Source organism: Gambusia affinis, linkage group LG20 (assembly GCF_019740435.1).
Source record: "Gambusia affinis linkage group LG20, SWU_Gaff_1.0, whole genome shotgun sequence".
Taxonomy (NCBI): domain Eukaryota; kingdom Metazoa; phylum Chordata; class Actinopteri; order Cyprinodontiformes; family Poeciliidae; genus Gambusia; species Gambusia affinis.
The window spans coordinates 23,911,699-23,926,514 of NC_057887.1; the positions used below are offsets into that span (position 1 = coordinate 23,911,699).

At 44.9% G+C, this 14,816-nt stretch overlaps 3 protein-coding genes across 6 annotated transcripts; 1 reads left to right on the top strand and 2 right to left on the bottom strand.

The window, feature by feature from the left end:
• The first annotated feature begins 557 nt into the window (after nt 1-557).
• On the top strand, nt 558-5,770 carry mlst8 (MTOR associated protein, LST8 homolog (S. cerevisiae)). 3 transcript variants are annotated; one of them, XM_044103110.1, is made up of 9 exons: nt 558-647; nt 808-969; nt 2,004-2,055; nt 2,359-2,521; nt 2,598-2,673; nt 3,273-3,446; nt 4,104-4,228; nt 4,320-4,483; nt 4,998-5,770. In XM_044103110.1, the coding sequence occupies exons 2-9, from the start codon at nt 841-843 to the stop codon at nt 5,114-5,116; spliced, it is 1,002 nt and encodes a 333-aa protein (XP_043959045.1). In that variant the 5' UTR covers nt 558-647; nt 808-840; the 3' UTR covers nt 5,117-5,770. The 3 variants fall into 3 exon arrangements, with proteins under 3 accessions (XP_043959045.1, XP_043959046.1, XP_043959048.1); XM_044103111.1 differs by having other exon boundaries at nt 3,273-3,425; XM_044103113.1 differs by lacking the exons at nt 558-647; nt 808-969 and adding an exon at nt 977-1,900.
• A 29-nt stretch (nt 5,771-5,799) lies between these two features.
• bricd5 (BRICHOS domain containing 5) lies at nt 5,800-9,988 on the bottom strand. Of its 2 annotated transcripts, XM_044103116.1 has the most exons (6): nt 9,797-9,988; nt 8,995-9,123; nt 8,767-8,916; nt 7,955-8,062; nt 7,261-7,411; nt 5,804-6,133 (listed from the first exon to the last, which is right to left on the bottom strand). In XM_044103116.1, exons 1-6 carry the CDS (start codon nt 9,836-9,838, stop codon nt 6,039-6,041), a joined length of 675 nt encoding a protein of 224 aa, XP_043959051.1. In that variant the 5' UTR covers nt 9,839-9,988; the 3' UTR covers nt 5,804-6,038. The 2 variants fall into 2 exon arrangements, with proteins under 2 accessions (XP_043959050.1, XP_043959051.1); XM_044103115.1 differs by having other exon boundaries at nt 5,800-6,133; nt 8,995-9,988.
• Nucleotides 9,989-11,339: 1,351 nt separating this feature from the next.
• Nucleotides 11,340-14,627, bottom strand: LOC122823456 (phosphoglycolate phosphatase). Its single transcript, XM_044103114.1, has 2 exons — nt 13,830-14,627; nt 11,340-12,201 (listed from the first exon to the last, which is right to left on the bottom strand). The coding sequence occupies exons 1-2, from the start codon at nt 14,422-14,424 to the stop codon at nt 11,858-11,860; spliced, it is 939 nt and encodes a 312-aa protein (XP_043959049.1). The 5' UTR covers nt 14,425-14,627; the 3' UTR covers nt 11,340-11,857.
• Between the last annotated feature and the right edge of the window lie 189 nt (nt 14,628-14,816).

Sequence of the window (14,816 nt, forward strand, 5' to 3'; positions counted from 1 at the left end):
AAATAGAAAATGTTAAATTAATACAGAATATAATAAATATTGAAATAAGAAAGGAAACTCGTTGATCAATAAGCAGGTGAATAAGATGGAACATTAAATAATATAAATAATAATAATAATATAAAATAAGTTCTTATTTTTTGGATGCAATCAATACTTTAGCAGGTCATTTATATTTATATATATATATAATGTTTTCCCTGCCAAGGGGTCTTTTGTGGGCTCTAGTGTCCCTTATTTGAAAGTAGGCTGACAGGAAAGGGGGAAGAAGAGGAGGGACGACATGCGACAAATGTTGGCCGGGTCCGGGAATCGAACCCGCGACCTCTGTGTCGAGGACTGAAGGCCTCCAAATGTGGGTCGCGCTATCCCCTACGCCACCACAGCACGCCCTTTATCTGTATATTTTAATGTAAAATTTTGTCAGTATCCGTCCTCCACAGTGAAATCTTGAAAACGAAGAAAAAGAAAATCTTCCATTCAGGAAACAGATGGTTAAAGCTGTAGTCTGTTCAGGTATAATGAAAGGCTCCAGCAGGTGGCGGTAGTGTCCCATCATTTTCTCCAAGCGGAACTCTTTAGGCCCAGTTTCAGGTTTCTGACGGACAATTTACGGAGCCGTGCCAGCCCAGGAGCGAGAAACAAAGGTAATGTAAACAAAATATACTCTATTGATCAGAAACGGTGTCTTAGTTCTAGCAGAGCTAGATTTATTTATTTTCTAGAAGCTAAGCTGGCTGGGATCAGCTGTGGTGACGTCATAATGGTTTTCTGACGCTGGTAAAGGGAATATTTCCTGTTTTTAAGCTTTTGCAGAGTTCACCTTCCAGCTGCAGAACCATGAATGTGAACCAAGGGACGGTGGGCAGCGACCCGGTCATCCTGGCGACGGCCGGATACGACCACACGGTCCGGTTCTGGCAGGCCCACAGCGGGATCTGCACCCGGACGGTCCAGCACCAGGACTCCGTATCCTAACCCCCAGTCAGCCGAAACCACGAGTTTACAGCCGTTACTGCCCTGTCTGTCTGAGGTTAAATCAGAGCAACTTTATAAGTTGTATACTTATAGGTCTCATAAGACAATATTATGTCTTATATTGTAGTTAGTTTGTTTTATTACAGTTTACTTATAAAAGCGCGTCACGTAACATTGCGCCCACAAAGATTAATTTTCTCTCAAATGATTTGGATGGTGAATGTTGAACCGCGAAGAGCCGAAGGATTTTAATATTAGGAATATTAGGAGAATAAGCTTATAATACCAGGGGAATTATGTCGTATTATTAGGGGATTAAAGTAATAATTTTACGAATATTATTAACTTCACAATAATAAAGTTTTCAAATAACAAGAATAAAGTCGTAACTTTACAATAAACTTGTAAGGAGAATAAAATTGTAATTTTATTGTAAAAGTTACTGTAAAACCAGAAGTAACGATGTCTTCTGTGGTTTTATATTATGTAAAGCAGTGTGTGGTTTCTGACCTGCAAAAGGTGTGAAATAAATAAAGTCTACTTATAAATAAAGTTTATTTATAAATACCGTTTATTACTTATGATTTGGTATCGTTACCTTTGAGCTGAATAACTTAAGGTTCTGGGTTTCCTTCCAGAAGCTTCTCTCCATAGTTTTCTGGAGTTCAGGTCCATTCCTGACAGAACCAGCAGAATTGGGTCGGGATTGTAGTCTGACTGGATGCGGAGGGACATCTGGGCCCATCTGGACCCGTTTGGCTGATGTCTATCCACATTGTTCATCAGTTCCTCCTGCACCAAAACAGTCCCGCAACATGATGCTGCCACCACCACAAGGTCTTTAGTTTTTGTTCCGGGGATTTGGACCAGAACCCGTCCATGACATCATCATCTGGGCTTTCCCTCGTTACTTAAAGAGACAGTAATCATTTTGTATGAAAGCTACAGCATTAAGACATTTGAACATTTTCAGTGGTTTAATAATCTGCCCGGTAACAGGTGACTTCCTTAACTCCTCCCTACAGCAGGTGAATTCTCTGGAGGTCACACCTGACCGCAGCATGATAGCTGCTGCAGGTCAGTTCAACCCTTCATCAACTGTTTTACATGTTCTATGTTATCTGTTTCAATAAAGCAGGTTTACATGCGGAAGGATAACAATTCTTCAAAATCTTTACGACTAAGAATCTGAAAAGTGTGGTGGGTGTTTCTATGTGTTAATTTGAACCAAATTTCACTGCAGTCTTTACGGTTCTGCCAGCTTTAAGCGCCTTCAGACTGGAACTGTTTCTCATTCTTGTTTGCTTCGACTGCATAAGGAAGCTTTTTATCACGGCTTCTGCTTGTTGTGTCTGAATCTTCTGAATCTGTGATTTCCAGGCTATCAGCACATCCGCATGTATGACCTGAACTCCAACAATCCGAACCCAGTCATCAACTACGACGGCGTCAGCAAGAACATCACGTCTGTGGGTTTCCATGAGGACGGGCGCTGGATGTACACTGGAGGAGAGGACTGCATGGCTCGCATCTGGGACCTCAGGTACGGCCGCCGTTAGCTCACCGTTAGCTCACCGTTAGCTCGCCGTGCAGCAGGCTGAGCCGCTGTCCTTGTTCAGGTCCAGGAACCTGCAGTGCCAGAGGATCTTCCAGGTCAACGCTCCCATTAACTGTGTGTGTCTACATCCCAACCAGGTGAGTCTGCTGGCTGCAGAGTAACTAGTTACATTTACCTGAGGACGTTTTTGGGAAAATATACTTTTACTATGCTGTACTTTTTACTTGAATAATTTTATTATGAACTATTGCTACTCTTACTTGAGTAAATTTTATTAACTTATTTTAACCAAAATGTCACCAGACACAAACCTGCAGTTTTTGTCATTTGGGAAAATGTTCCTTTTGCCTGATTTTATTTTGCAGTTGTGGTATTTATCTCAATTATTTTCATTTGGAAATATTTTAATTTTCACATAACTTTAGATTTTGTTCCATCTGATAATGTAATTTTTAAATATTAAATGACTGATCATTTTATCAGTTACTCAGAACCTGAGTAGACGTTTTGCCAGATACTTGTTTACTCTTACTTGAGTAATTTCTTAGACGAGTACTTTTTACTTGTACTTGAGTAAAAACATGTAGAGGTAGTTCTGCTCTTGCTGCAGTACAGTTTGTGGCCCCCGCCCTCCTCTGCACACCCCAGGTTGGGAAACGGTTTGCCTCCAGATTAGCCGACGCGGCGGTTTGTGTTGGAGTCACGCAGCGTTTGCTCCATGGTGTGTGTTTTCCAGGCTGAGCTGATAGTGGGAGACCAGAGCGGCGTCATTCACGTCTGGGACCTGAAAACGGATCACAATGAGCAGCTGATTCCAGAACCTGAGGTTTCAGTCAACTCGGTCCACATCGACCCAGACGCCAGCTACATGGCTGCAGTCAACAGCTCGGTCAGTCAGGCTGCACAGAGTGTGAGCCAGCAGGGCCGTCAATGGGTTTTAAGGACAAGGGGGGCTTAGGCCCCAGCAGCAAGCGTAGCAGGCCAGGACAAAATGGCTCAAACTGCAACAAAACAGAAAGATGCTTTCCATTTTTAAAGTAGAAAACTGCTCTACTACAAAATATGACTATAAACAGGTAATAAATATAATATAAAATTATTTCCTAGCAAACGTTGCTAAGATAATAATAATTCTCTGCAGCTAAAATTATTAGGTTCCTTTAGAAAAACTTCAGTGCAAACTTTCATGCCTGTGTCATCTTCTGAGCAGAAAGAGTCAGACTATTGTACTAATAATTAAAGGGGAGCTGACAAATTGAATTTAATTTCATTTCATTTTATTGAAACTTTATGTGGTTATTTATTTAAACTCATGGCCACAATATATTGAATTTGTTGGCAGTTTTTTGTAACAAGAAACAAACAAAAACCTCAAAAGACTTATTTCAGTGAGGGTTGAGAATATTTCCTGGGGCTGCGGGCCCCCTGAGGCGGCCCTGGAGGCGCCCCTGTGGGGCTGCGGGCCCCCTGAGGCGGCCCTGGAGGCGCCCCTGTGGGGCTGCGGGCCCCCTGAGGCGGCCCTGGAGGCGCCCCTGTGGGGTGTTAACCCATGCTGGTTCCTCTGCAGGGAAACTGCTATGTGTGGAATCTGGCTGGAGGAATGGGAGACGAAGTCACCCAGCTGATTCCCAAGACCAAGATCCCAGCACACAAACGCTACTCCCTGCGCTGCAAGTTCAGCCCAGACTCCACGTGAGCGACCTTCGACCTGCACGCTCTCCTCCACATGCAGTTTGTCTGTTTTCCTCTGTAAATAAGTTGTGTTTGTGTTTGTTCTCTCCAGACTGCTGGCCACCTGCTCAGCAGACCAGACCTGTAAAATCTGGAGGACGTCAAATTTCTCCCTCATGACGGAGCTGAGCATCAAGAGCAACAACCCTGGAGAGACCTCTAGAGGCTGGATGTGGGACTGCGCTTTCTCTGGGGACTCCCAGTACATCGTAACTGGTCTGTATAGGAGCCCTGGAGAACAGAAAGTCTCTGACCTGTACATGATTCATTTGAACAGTTCTTCCAGGCTCAGATCTTTACATACACCAGTAATATGTGTGTTTGTCCAGTGTCTGAGTTTCCATGGTCTCTGGGTTGTTTTAGACTCAGGTTTGTTTATTATTTCATCCTCTTTAACTTCTGCATAATGCTGCCACCGCAGCACATGGTAGAAGATGAAAACGAAAGAGGTGAAATAATCTGCCAGTGAACAGGAAACTCCAGTCATTTGGTTGTTCAGTAATTATTAAATACATTTTTTTAAAATAGTATTTCCTGTTGAATATTTATTACTTAATCCATGTAAACATAATCACAATCAGACAAAAAGTCACAACTAAACTGAACTGAACTGTTCTAACCCTGTTCTGTCTTTAAAGGCTCAAAATGATGTTGGTTTGTGTATGTAAACTTCTGGCCTCCACTTTCAATAGATTTCTTTAGTCCTTGATGACAGTTTTTCCTTCCACAGCGTCTTCAGACAACCTGGCCCGGCTGTGGTGCGTGGAGACGGGGGAGATCAAGCGGGAGTACAGCGGCCACCAGAAGGCCGTCGTCTGCCTGGCCTTCAACGACAGCGTGCTCGGCTGAGGAAGACCAGGAGGAAGACCAGGAGGAAGACCAGGAGGAAGACAAAGACGCCAGCAAGCCGGTTCCTCACAGTGGAGGAGAGTTAAAAGTTTCCCTGCAGCATCATGGCCGCCTCAGGCTTTGCAAGACAGATTTTATCAGGCAGGAGGAGGAGAAGCAGAAGGTAAACCTCACATTTCAACACGTTTCTGTATTTATTCACCACAACTGGACATTCAGCTGAGCTCCAGAAGGGCTCACATTGTGTCACGTTGCAGCAAACCTCAGAGCTCCTTATTGGGACTTTAAATGAAAAAATGCACAGAATTATTGTGAAGAGGATGGAGAAAAATAAAAAGTGAATCACTTTCATATTCAGCCCAAAATAAGCAAAAGTTTGTAGAATTACCCAGGTTTTTTCTGTACGTCTCATTTAAAGAATTCAAGTTTTACACCTGCTATAATCTGATACCAGGAGTGTCAGTATGAAGAGGCTGAACACAAATGCACACCACACTTTTCAGATTTGTGTTTCACTTCAAAATGATGCGTTAATTTGTTGCATAAAATCCCTTTAAAGTTCCTAAAAGTTTGTGGTTGTGATGCTCTATGTTCAGATCTGTTTCTCTGTGCCTGGTGGGTCAACTGGGAATAAACCATGTACAAATTATTTAACCATCAGTTTTAGTCTCTTTTCTGTGAGATTAAATGAAAACAACATCTACATAAATACCAACAGCACATGTTTTAGTAGGCAGTTAGAAACATTTCTACAACGGTTGCACAGAATTTCTCTCCAGTCTAAACAAAAACAAAGATTCTGTCTGGAACCTCCAGATGGTGCCACCAGGGGGCGCACTGCTCCACCACCTGGCCGTGTTTTCTGTCTCTGGAAGGTGGAGATGAGCCGGTTGGCAGCTGCTCTGCTCTGGGCTGACCTCCGTCACTCAGGCAGGTAGTAGAAACACACCGACACACAGATGTTGCTGGGGAAGCAGATGTCGATGCAGAAGTAGACCAGCCGCTGTTTGCCTGGGCCTGGGGCAATTAGAGACACCATGGGGGTTTGGAACAGAACAGGCTGCTGATAAGCTCTTACATGGACCCACGTTTTCCACACTCAGCTAAAAATCAGATTAAAATTATTTGTTTTTTTAGGGCACCGTTTGAAAAGTTACAGTCGATTAACAGAAATAATTTGGGTGATTTAGCCGGACAGAAGAGACAACAATTCTCATGTTTTATTTTCATTCATATTTACCACAGATTCAAATTAAACATTTAGATGCAATCTAGAATGTTAGCTAATAAATCGTCAGTCAACTTCATTTGTAGTATTAGGTGGATTTGCTTACTGGGAGATAAGTCAGCTTTCTATTTAGCTTGCAAGCTAAATATCTACCAGGCAAACTGGCTTTCTCACTAAATACTTACCGGTAGCTTCAAGCTAACTAGATATTTCGCAGGTTACCTTGCTATGCAACTATTTAGTTAGCCATAAGCTAAATAACCAGCTTGCCAACTAAACACAACATATTTACTTAGCAAGCTAGTTTAGTTTGGATCATAATCTTATCCAGGCCCGGTGGCACTGGGGGGCTTTGGGGGGCATTGTCCGCCCACAGTCAGCCATGCCCCCCTGGACTGGAAGCCGTTTGTTGTTTTTACCTTAAAGTGGCCAACTCTCTGCTATTCCTATAGTGATTTGACACAGTAGGGGTTTCCACACTTCCCATATCTGTGCCTTCTGTCACTTTTTTCAGCAGTTAAAGCTGTTTAATCCATTATTAACAAGTCTAAACCTGTTTTTCCGAGCCGCCTTTAAACGCAACATGAGTGCTAAGACGCTAGTTGGGTTTACACCTGCTGCTGCTGTGGAGCTGTAAGTTTAGAAACAGCAGCAGCATGTTGGTCTCTGCTGACTGAGCGTTCAGGGACACAACGACCTTTTAGTCAGTTGAAAGGTCAGAGTTCATGTCATGTTTCAGCTAGTTTGCAGGCTGCATGACGCAGACAGATGCAGTTTGATCAGTTATTGATTGGGATTAAAACTGATTACGTTTTATTTTCATGTTTTAGCACCAATTAGCAGCCTGAGAGTCATTTCTGTGTGTATGAGTGGAAGGAAAACCTTTATCCCATCAGTGGCATGTTTCTGCTCTCACCGTCGGTCCTGCGGGTCCGGTGGACGGTTCTGTCCCGACACAGAGTCCGGAGCGGCTCGTCCAGCGAGGCCACGCCCACCTGACCACCCGCCATCACGCCCAGGAACTGCGTCCGCCTCTGCGTCTCGTTCCCAGACAGCTGGACGTCTCCCTGCAAGGACAGGGTCGCCGTTCAGACGTCCACACCAACAAAGGCTGACAGAACCGGAACCAGAACCAGCAGGAGTCATGTTGAGCTTAAAGAGCTGCTGATGACTGACGCAGCGATCTTCCTGAGTGAAAGCCTGCGATAGTAAAGTCATCAGGCCTCCAGCAGCAGAGCCTCCAGGACAGATTAAATTACTCGTCTGCAGCTGTCCAGGAACAAAACCCGGCTCCGTTTAACCTCAGATTATTGTTAGAAATCAGATAATCCAGCAGAAATCATACCTGGTGTGGAACCAGACTCCGCCTCTAATCTGAACACAGGAACAGTCGGCCCTTTGAGAGCGACAGAGGCTTCGCACAGAGCCACCATTGTGCCCCGGTCGGGTCACTGCTGAAAGCGGATCCGCCCGGATCGGATCGCCGATTCAACCTGAAGGCCACGGAGGGAGAGCTGCAGCTGCCTGAGCCCGACAGAACCGAACCGAACCGAACCACTGCTGAGCCCGACAGAACCGAACCGAACCGAACCGCTGCTGAGCCCGTTCACCTGGTTCTGTGGTCCGCTGAGCAGGGAGCCCACATGGTCGTAGTCAGAGCGCTCCATGGTCTGTAGGAAGCAGCGCTGCTGGTCTGCAGGTCGGTAGCAGATCAGACCCTGCAGCATCATCATCATCATCATCATCATCATCATCATCATCATCATCATCATCATCATCATCATCATCATCATCATCATCATCATCATCATCATCAGCAACATCATCATCATCATCATCATCATCATCATCTCCAAATATTCCTGATTTGCAGCCGATTAATCGTGATAAATCGGTTTTTGAAACAGACTGAGTTCTGCTCAGGTTCGTCTTCTGGATCTTTTTGCGGTTTTACCCGTTAAGAAAAGGAAATAAAATAAAAAATGGTCAACTAATTCAGTAACTGATCATTAACTGGAGTATAGAAATTCTAAAATCAAAACCTTTCTAGTCCGTAAATCTGTTCTACCAGAAATTATAGTTCAGCTTCACATTCTGGAAATAAATCTATTAAACAGCTTTTACATCCAATTATTAATGGATAATCTCCAGATCAGTCCTGTATTGATCTTCAGCTTTTCTATCTATCTATTTCTATCTGCAGATTCAAAAGATCGAGAGTTTAGAAAAGAATGCTGCTCTGGACCTTTAGGCAGTAAGACGTTAAAATGTTTCTTTGCATCTTTTACTGTATTTCTATTACAGAATAAAAGGCTAAAGGGACAAATCTGCCAATTTTGTTACCTGATTAATCATTAAGATAATCGATTAATCATCAGAAACATCAGTTAATTAAATGGTGTAAACCTTCTCTTGGACGTACGTGTTTGACGTCGAACAGAACCGTGGACGTCTGGTTTCCTGCCGCTGTGACAGAAAGTGTCACCAGGTGGTTCTGCGAGTCCAAAACGGCCGTCTGGTTGAGCAGAACCCCCGTCTGGTCCGGCGCCGTCAGCCGCACGGTCTGCAGGGACTGAAGTGACGGAAACAGATCCGTTTAGACGGCGGCTCAAAGGCAAAATGCAGCGCCATCCGGATGCGAGCGTGGTACCGTGAAGCCCGGCCCGGTCAGCGCAAGATAGCCGGTCAGTCCTATCGCCATGGCGACCAGGAGCAGCAGCGCCGACAGGCAGATCCAGAACGCCTTGGCTGGGAAGTGGGCCGAGTCAGAACCTTCACCCTGAGAACACGGCACGAGCATCAGTAGGTCTGCAGCGTTTGAAGACATCAGCAGTGAAAAGCATTCACACCAATCTGAAAAGTGTGGAGAGCTACAGGACGGCTTTAACCAGAGAAGCTCTGGAGGAGCTGCAGAGATCCACAGCTCAACAGGAAGAGCTGCAAGAATAAAGCTGGCTGTCCCGCCTTCGGCCACTAGAGGTAGAAAAGTGGAAGCCACAATGGAACCGAGGATGGTGGCAGCATCATGCTGTGGGAAGATGGCTGGAGCTGAATCAAGAAAACCTGAGCCTGGAGGTTCAGCTTCCAGCAAGGCGATGGTTTTGATCAGAGCTGCTTCGTGGCCTAGTTAAAGTCCATACCTGAATCCAAGTGAGGATCTGTGGACAGACTTGAAGGCTGGAGGAAACAAACGGTGGTCTTACCTGGGAATAACATGGGGATGAATAGAAATGCACGCCACACTTTTCAGATTGGTATCTGGATCCGTGACATTCTGGTTGAAGTTTTATTTGTTGAACAGGAAAACTTTTCTACCCGTTTTGTAACAAATCCCGGATCATCAACTGGATCATGTCTGATCTGCTCTCGTCCATTTGTAAATTCAGTTTGATGTTTTTTTCCGGGTTATTGTGAATTTCTGGAGCCGCTTCCTGCCTGACCTCCGACCTTACCGCGCCCCGGCCTCCTCCTGAACGCGTCCAGCACTTCAGCATCCTGGTTCCTCTGGTGGCTCCTCACGCAGCAACCCGCATCAGTCTGCAGTCATGACCCGCTCCGACTGAGGCTGGCTCACCTGGGCACGCGCTTTTTACCCCCACCCCGCCCAGCAGGTAGCACACCTGAGCACAAAGACCCTAAACTCCTGATCCTCCTCCAGGTTCGGGTTGGATGTCGGCCGGCCGGCGGGCGGGCCAGCCTTCCTGGCCGCGCTGCGCCGCGCCGCCCGGCCCGGACAATGGACAAAGCGGCGCGGCGCGGCGCGGACAGCGGCCGTCAGCGGCCCGGAGGCGATAGGAGAGCCGGAGCCGCTGACAGAACCGGGGTCACTTTCAGCTGAAACACTCAGGTGAGGCTGGCGCTGGGAAAATACTGGCTTTTATTGAGCATCTTAAACATCCATCGTTATTATTTAGATACAAACTGATCAGAACCGTCCAACGGCCATAGATGGAGAAAAACAGATTTCGGCCAAAAAACTAAAACTTTGAAAATAATCTCAGAAATTTTCTAGAAAATCTTGGAAATTTCTGCATTTAAAAAGTTATACTGTTAAAATTTGTGATTTTTCTAGAAAATTTGAGATTAATCTAAAATTTGTAAATTTTTCCAGATTTGACTTAAACTCAGTAAATTATAAGATTTTCTGGAAAATTTCTAAGTCTTGTAGCCAACTTTTGACTTTTAAAACTCATAAAATGTCAAGTTCTTTTCTAGAAAACCTTTGAGAGAATTTGTGGTTTTAGCAGAAAATAACTTTATTCTATCCTCAAACATCTTCCATTGGTTGCATAACTTGTCATTGCACCATGAACTGAACCCAACAGAGCCGTCCAAACTGGTCACCAAGAAACAAAAAGAAACAAAATACTCACTTTTAATCCACTGAACAATAAACCAGTGGATTAAATTATTATTAAAATATTTTTTTAAAGGGGTGTGTAAATAATCGTGGATCCAAACAGGTTTACCTCTAAAAGAAACGGTCTAATTTGAGAATTTACTGAGCATAAAAACCTTTTTGTCAGTCCTGAGTAATAAAAACTAGATTTGTCACTTTAATTGAAAAGTGAAACCAAGTTTAATAAAGTGATCAGAAGCAGCTCTGGAAGGATCTGATCCTCACAACGTCTTGGGGATCAATACTTTGTGCTGCATTCAACATTTTCTCTTGTAAGATTTTAACTTGGCTGTAATAATTTAGTGCCAATTTAACATAAAAACAAAATCCTCCATCTGCATCGACCACCTTTTATCTCTAATTGAAGTCGTGGGCCGTAAAAACAATCAGTCCAGGGCCGTAAATGGCCCCCGGGCCGCGGTTTGGACACCCCTGTTTCAGAACCAACAGCTGCAGGCTGAACATGGCGATGCTCAACAGGAAATGACATCACAGACAGGATGGAGACAAAGTGCTTCCTTAAAGCTGCACGAACTGAAACAAAAACAACACTGCAGACGGTGGCTCTGCACCATAGGAATGGCCTAGTCAAAACATTAAGTACAGCCTGGATTTATTCTTCCTGCAGCTGTGACTCTATTTAAAGCTGCAGTAAGTTTTACATGTTAGTTAAAACTGTCACCATTACACTTTAATATGAGGCAGATAATCAGTGGACAGACGGATCTCCAGCTGCTCTGAACCAAAAACAACCAATCAGAGGCAGGAGGCGGGGCTTAGCACTGTCAATCATCCTCATGTACTGCTGCTAAGTGTGCTGACGGCAGAGAAACATCCTACCGATACAGGACAACCGTTTATCCTCTGTCATCTGTCGCTATGCTAACTAGCCTTAGCATTCTATGCTAGCATAGCAGAGAGTAAAGGCCATAAATAAATGACTGCGCTAAGCCCCGCCTCCTGCCGCTGATTGGTTGTTTCTAGTTAACACGGAGAAAGCAGAGAAGCTCCGTTTTTTCACAGATTATCTGTCTCAACATGGCATCATTTCAATAAATATAAATTTTTATAACGTTTTGTCTGCAGCGTTAAGCCAAGTGATAAAATATTCCCTTCAGAGCGACGGGTCGTCTTCTCCCTGCAGCGCCGGCAGCAGGTCGCCGATGCTCTCCACGTAATAGTCGGGCACCATGGCGCGGCGCTCGTCGTCGCCGCTGTCGCGGTGGGCGGCGGCCTCGGCGACGCTGCTGACCCCGGTCAGGGTCAGCAGCGTCTTCAGGCCGCAGGCGGAGCCCAGCAGGATGTCGGTGTCCAGCCGGTCGCCGACCATCAGGCAGCGCTCCGGCCGCAGGCCGAACCGCCGCGCCACGCACTCAAACATGAAGCGGCTGGGTTTGCCCACCGTCTGGGCCTGGCGCTGGGCGGCCGTTTCCACGGCCTGCAGCAGGCAGCCCGTACCTGGAGAGGAGGAGGTGACGTCACTTCCTGTTTGTACAAACATCATCTTTGAGCTAAAAAACCCTGAAGAACCAGATAAACCTGAAGATCCTTGGTCATCTGGTTCTTCAGGGTCACGGTCTGACCCAGAAGCTTCAGGTCCAGCTGCAGCAGGGAGGTTCAAAGTGCGGCGCAGGGGGCCATTCGTGGCCCTCTGAAGGATTTTACGCAGTCCTGCAACCTCGATTCTAGAAATCATTAAAACCTCTAGGGTTGCTCAAAGTGGGTCCCTGAGGGCCTCCTTGCATGTTTTAACACACCTGGATCCAACGATGGATCAAAAATATGCTCCCATTTACTAAATTTCTGACAATCATCGTAATTTTGGAGTAACTAGAATCACAATTATTGACCTGCTCTTATTCAAGAGAAAATAATGTAGCCAAAAATAATAAAGACTAAATATAAAGCAACCAGGAACATGTCTTGTACTGCAAACACATTTTTTATGTTTAAAATGATTTATTGTTTTGTTCATTATAAAAAACTGACTTTTGCTGATTTATGCTTTTTTTATTATAATCAAGCAAGTTTGATTTAAAAATGTAATAAAATATATGATTCTTGGACTAGAGCAGGGCTCCTCAAGTCCAGTCCTGGAGAGTTACCCTCCTGCAGCTTTATAGGCATCTTTGCTCCAACAGACGGGGACCAGCGCTAAACAGGCCTGCTAACGAGCCACTCCTCTGATTCAGGTGTGTTGGAGCAGGATGCATCTGAACGGTGCAGGATGGTACTGGACTGGAGCAGCCCTGGACTAGAGGGTCTCAAAAAGTGAACAAACGAGAGAAAATCAGCCCGATTGTCTCAAACCTCTCCCCCTGCTGGTCGGCCAGTGGAAGCGCAGGGGTTTAATATGATTTAATATTTTGAAGTGTTGACGTTATATGTGGAGAACTGATATTAATGTTCATCAGTATCAAGCAGCACTGAACTGATTTTACCTGGAATTTTGTTACTAAAGTTTTTATAGCTAATTTTAGGTCAATTATGTGAGTTACAGCTGGTTTTTATTGTTTAAGGCTGGAGAACACGATGCAGCTAGTAACTAGTTACTTTGACAAGAGTAACTTTTTAAGGTACTTTAGCAGTTATTTTACTCCACTGTACTGTGGGGTGTTATATTTATTAATAATTATTACCCACTGGTTTAAGGCTATTTAATTATATGAATAACTCAAACATTCTAAAACACAAGTTCTTTTTTATTACTATTATATATAAAAATTATTACAAGTTATGACACAGTTCTATTACATAAATGAAATAAATACATAAAACATTAGGAAGTTATTTTTTATTTTATGTATATAAATCAAAAAGTTGAGTTATATTTCATTGTACAAACAAAACATAAATTAAAACATATTAAATCCTTTATTATTATATATCTAAAATAATAAAAGTTATGATGAAAATCTTATATAAATTTAGGTATAAATAAAAACCTTCAGCTATCTTTCATTACATATAATAATAATAATAATAATAATAATAATAATAATAATAATAATAATAATAATAATAATTAATAATAAGTGAAGCCCTCTCCCAGGACCAGCAGCCCGGGGTTCCGGTCTTCTTCCTACCTGGAACCGCTTTGCCCCCCTCCAGAGGCAGCCTGGTGTCCCTGTTGGTTCCGACAAACAGGCAGTCCTTCTGGGTCAGGTACTGCATGGCTCGGTTCAGCTTCATGTAGCTGAAGTGTTCGTCGAACCCGACCACCACCGCCTGGACCTCCGGGTCCAGAGGCACGCTGGCCCAGTCCAGCTGCTTCCCGGACACCGGGTCCGGCCCCACGCCGACCGCCTGGATGCCCACGGCCTCCAGCTCCTGCCGCATGGCGTCGCTCCCCACCAGGTAGACCTTGCCCCGCAGCCCGCACTCCGATCGCAGGTATGCCGCGCAGCAGAACGCGGTTCCGAACACCTCGTCCTCCGCGGCGTCAAAGCCCAGAGAGGACAGCTTGTCGGCGTACATCTTCCGGGTCTTGGTGCTGTTGTTGGTGACGAAGAAGACCTTCTTGCCGCGCTGCTTGAGCAGGCTGATGACCCGGGCGGCCCCAGGGATGGCCTGGTCCCCCCGCCAGATCACGCCGTCGCAGTCGAACAGCACGTTGTCCACGGAGTCCAGCAGCTGGCGGACCAGCGGCCCGCCCAGCCGCGCGCACTGGGACCCGGACATGAGGAGAACTTCAGGCGCTCAGGCTCCAAGAACCATTACAGACCCGATCCACGCTCACACTGGCAGATATTCACTGTGGAAATTCACCCGACAACCCACCTGACCTTCTGCCCTGCGATGCAGCAATATGCCCATCACTTCCGCACCGGCTTAAAGGGGAAGCGACGCAATTCTAAAAGTCCCGCCCACTTCCGGTAGAACAACCGTAATTTCCAGCCGGGTTCTTCATACATTTATCTATAAACATCTAAAATACTTAAGCACTATTTCTATTATGTAAATTAGAAAATAAATTAAGTGAAACTTTTATTATATTCAATACTAATGTGTATGAATAATACCCAGTAGTTAATTAAGCATAAATTTAAAGTGATGACCTCATCATTAAAACA

What these genes read in the sequence shown, in the direction of transcription:
- mlst8 (XM_044103110.1), top strand. Translation starts at nt 841, where the DNA reads ATGAATGTGAACCAAGGGACGGTGGGCAGCGACCCGGTCATCCTGGCG. An exon ending in CGGTCCAGCACCAGGACTCC is followed by an intron (nt 970 to 2,003) that starts GTATCCTAACCC and finishes TCCTCCCTACAG; the next exon opens with CAGGTGAATTCTCTGGAGGT. An exon ending in CAGCATGATAGCTGCTGCAG is followed by an intron (nt 2,056 to 2,358) that starts GTCAGTTCAACC and finishes TGTGATTTCCAG; the next exon opens with GCTATCAGCACATCCGCATG.
- LOC122823456 (XM_044103114.1), bottom strand. Translation starts at nt 14,424, where the DNA reads ATGTCCGGGTCCCAGTGCGCGCGGCTGGGCGGGCCGCTGGTCCGCCAG. An exon ending in GGGGGGCAAAGCGGTTCCAG is followed by an intron (nt 12,202 to 13,829) that starts GTAGGAAGAAGA and finishes CCTCCTCTCCAG; the next exon opens with GTACGGGCTGCCTGCTGCAG.
- bricd5 (XM_044103115.1), bottom strand. Translation starts at nt 9,171, where the DNA reads ATGTCTTCAAACGCTGCAGACCTACTGATGCTCGTGCCGTGTTCTCAG. An exon ending in TGACCGGGCCGGGCTTCACG is followed by an intron (nt 8,917 to 8,994) that starts GTACCACGCTCG and finishes CCGTCACTTCAG; the next exon opens with TCCCTGCAGACCGTGCGGCT. An exon ending in TTCTGTTCGACGTCAAACAC is followed by an intron (nt 8,063 to 8,766) that starts GTACGTCCAAGA and finishes ATGATGCTGCAG; the next exon opens with GGTCTGATCTGCTACCGACC.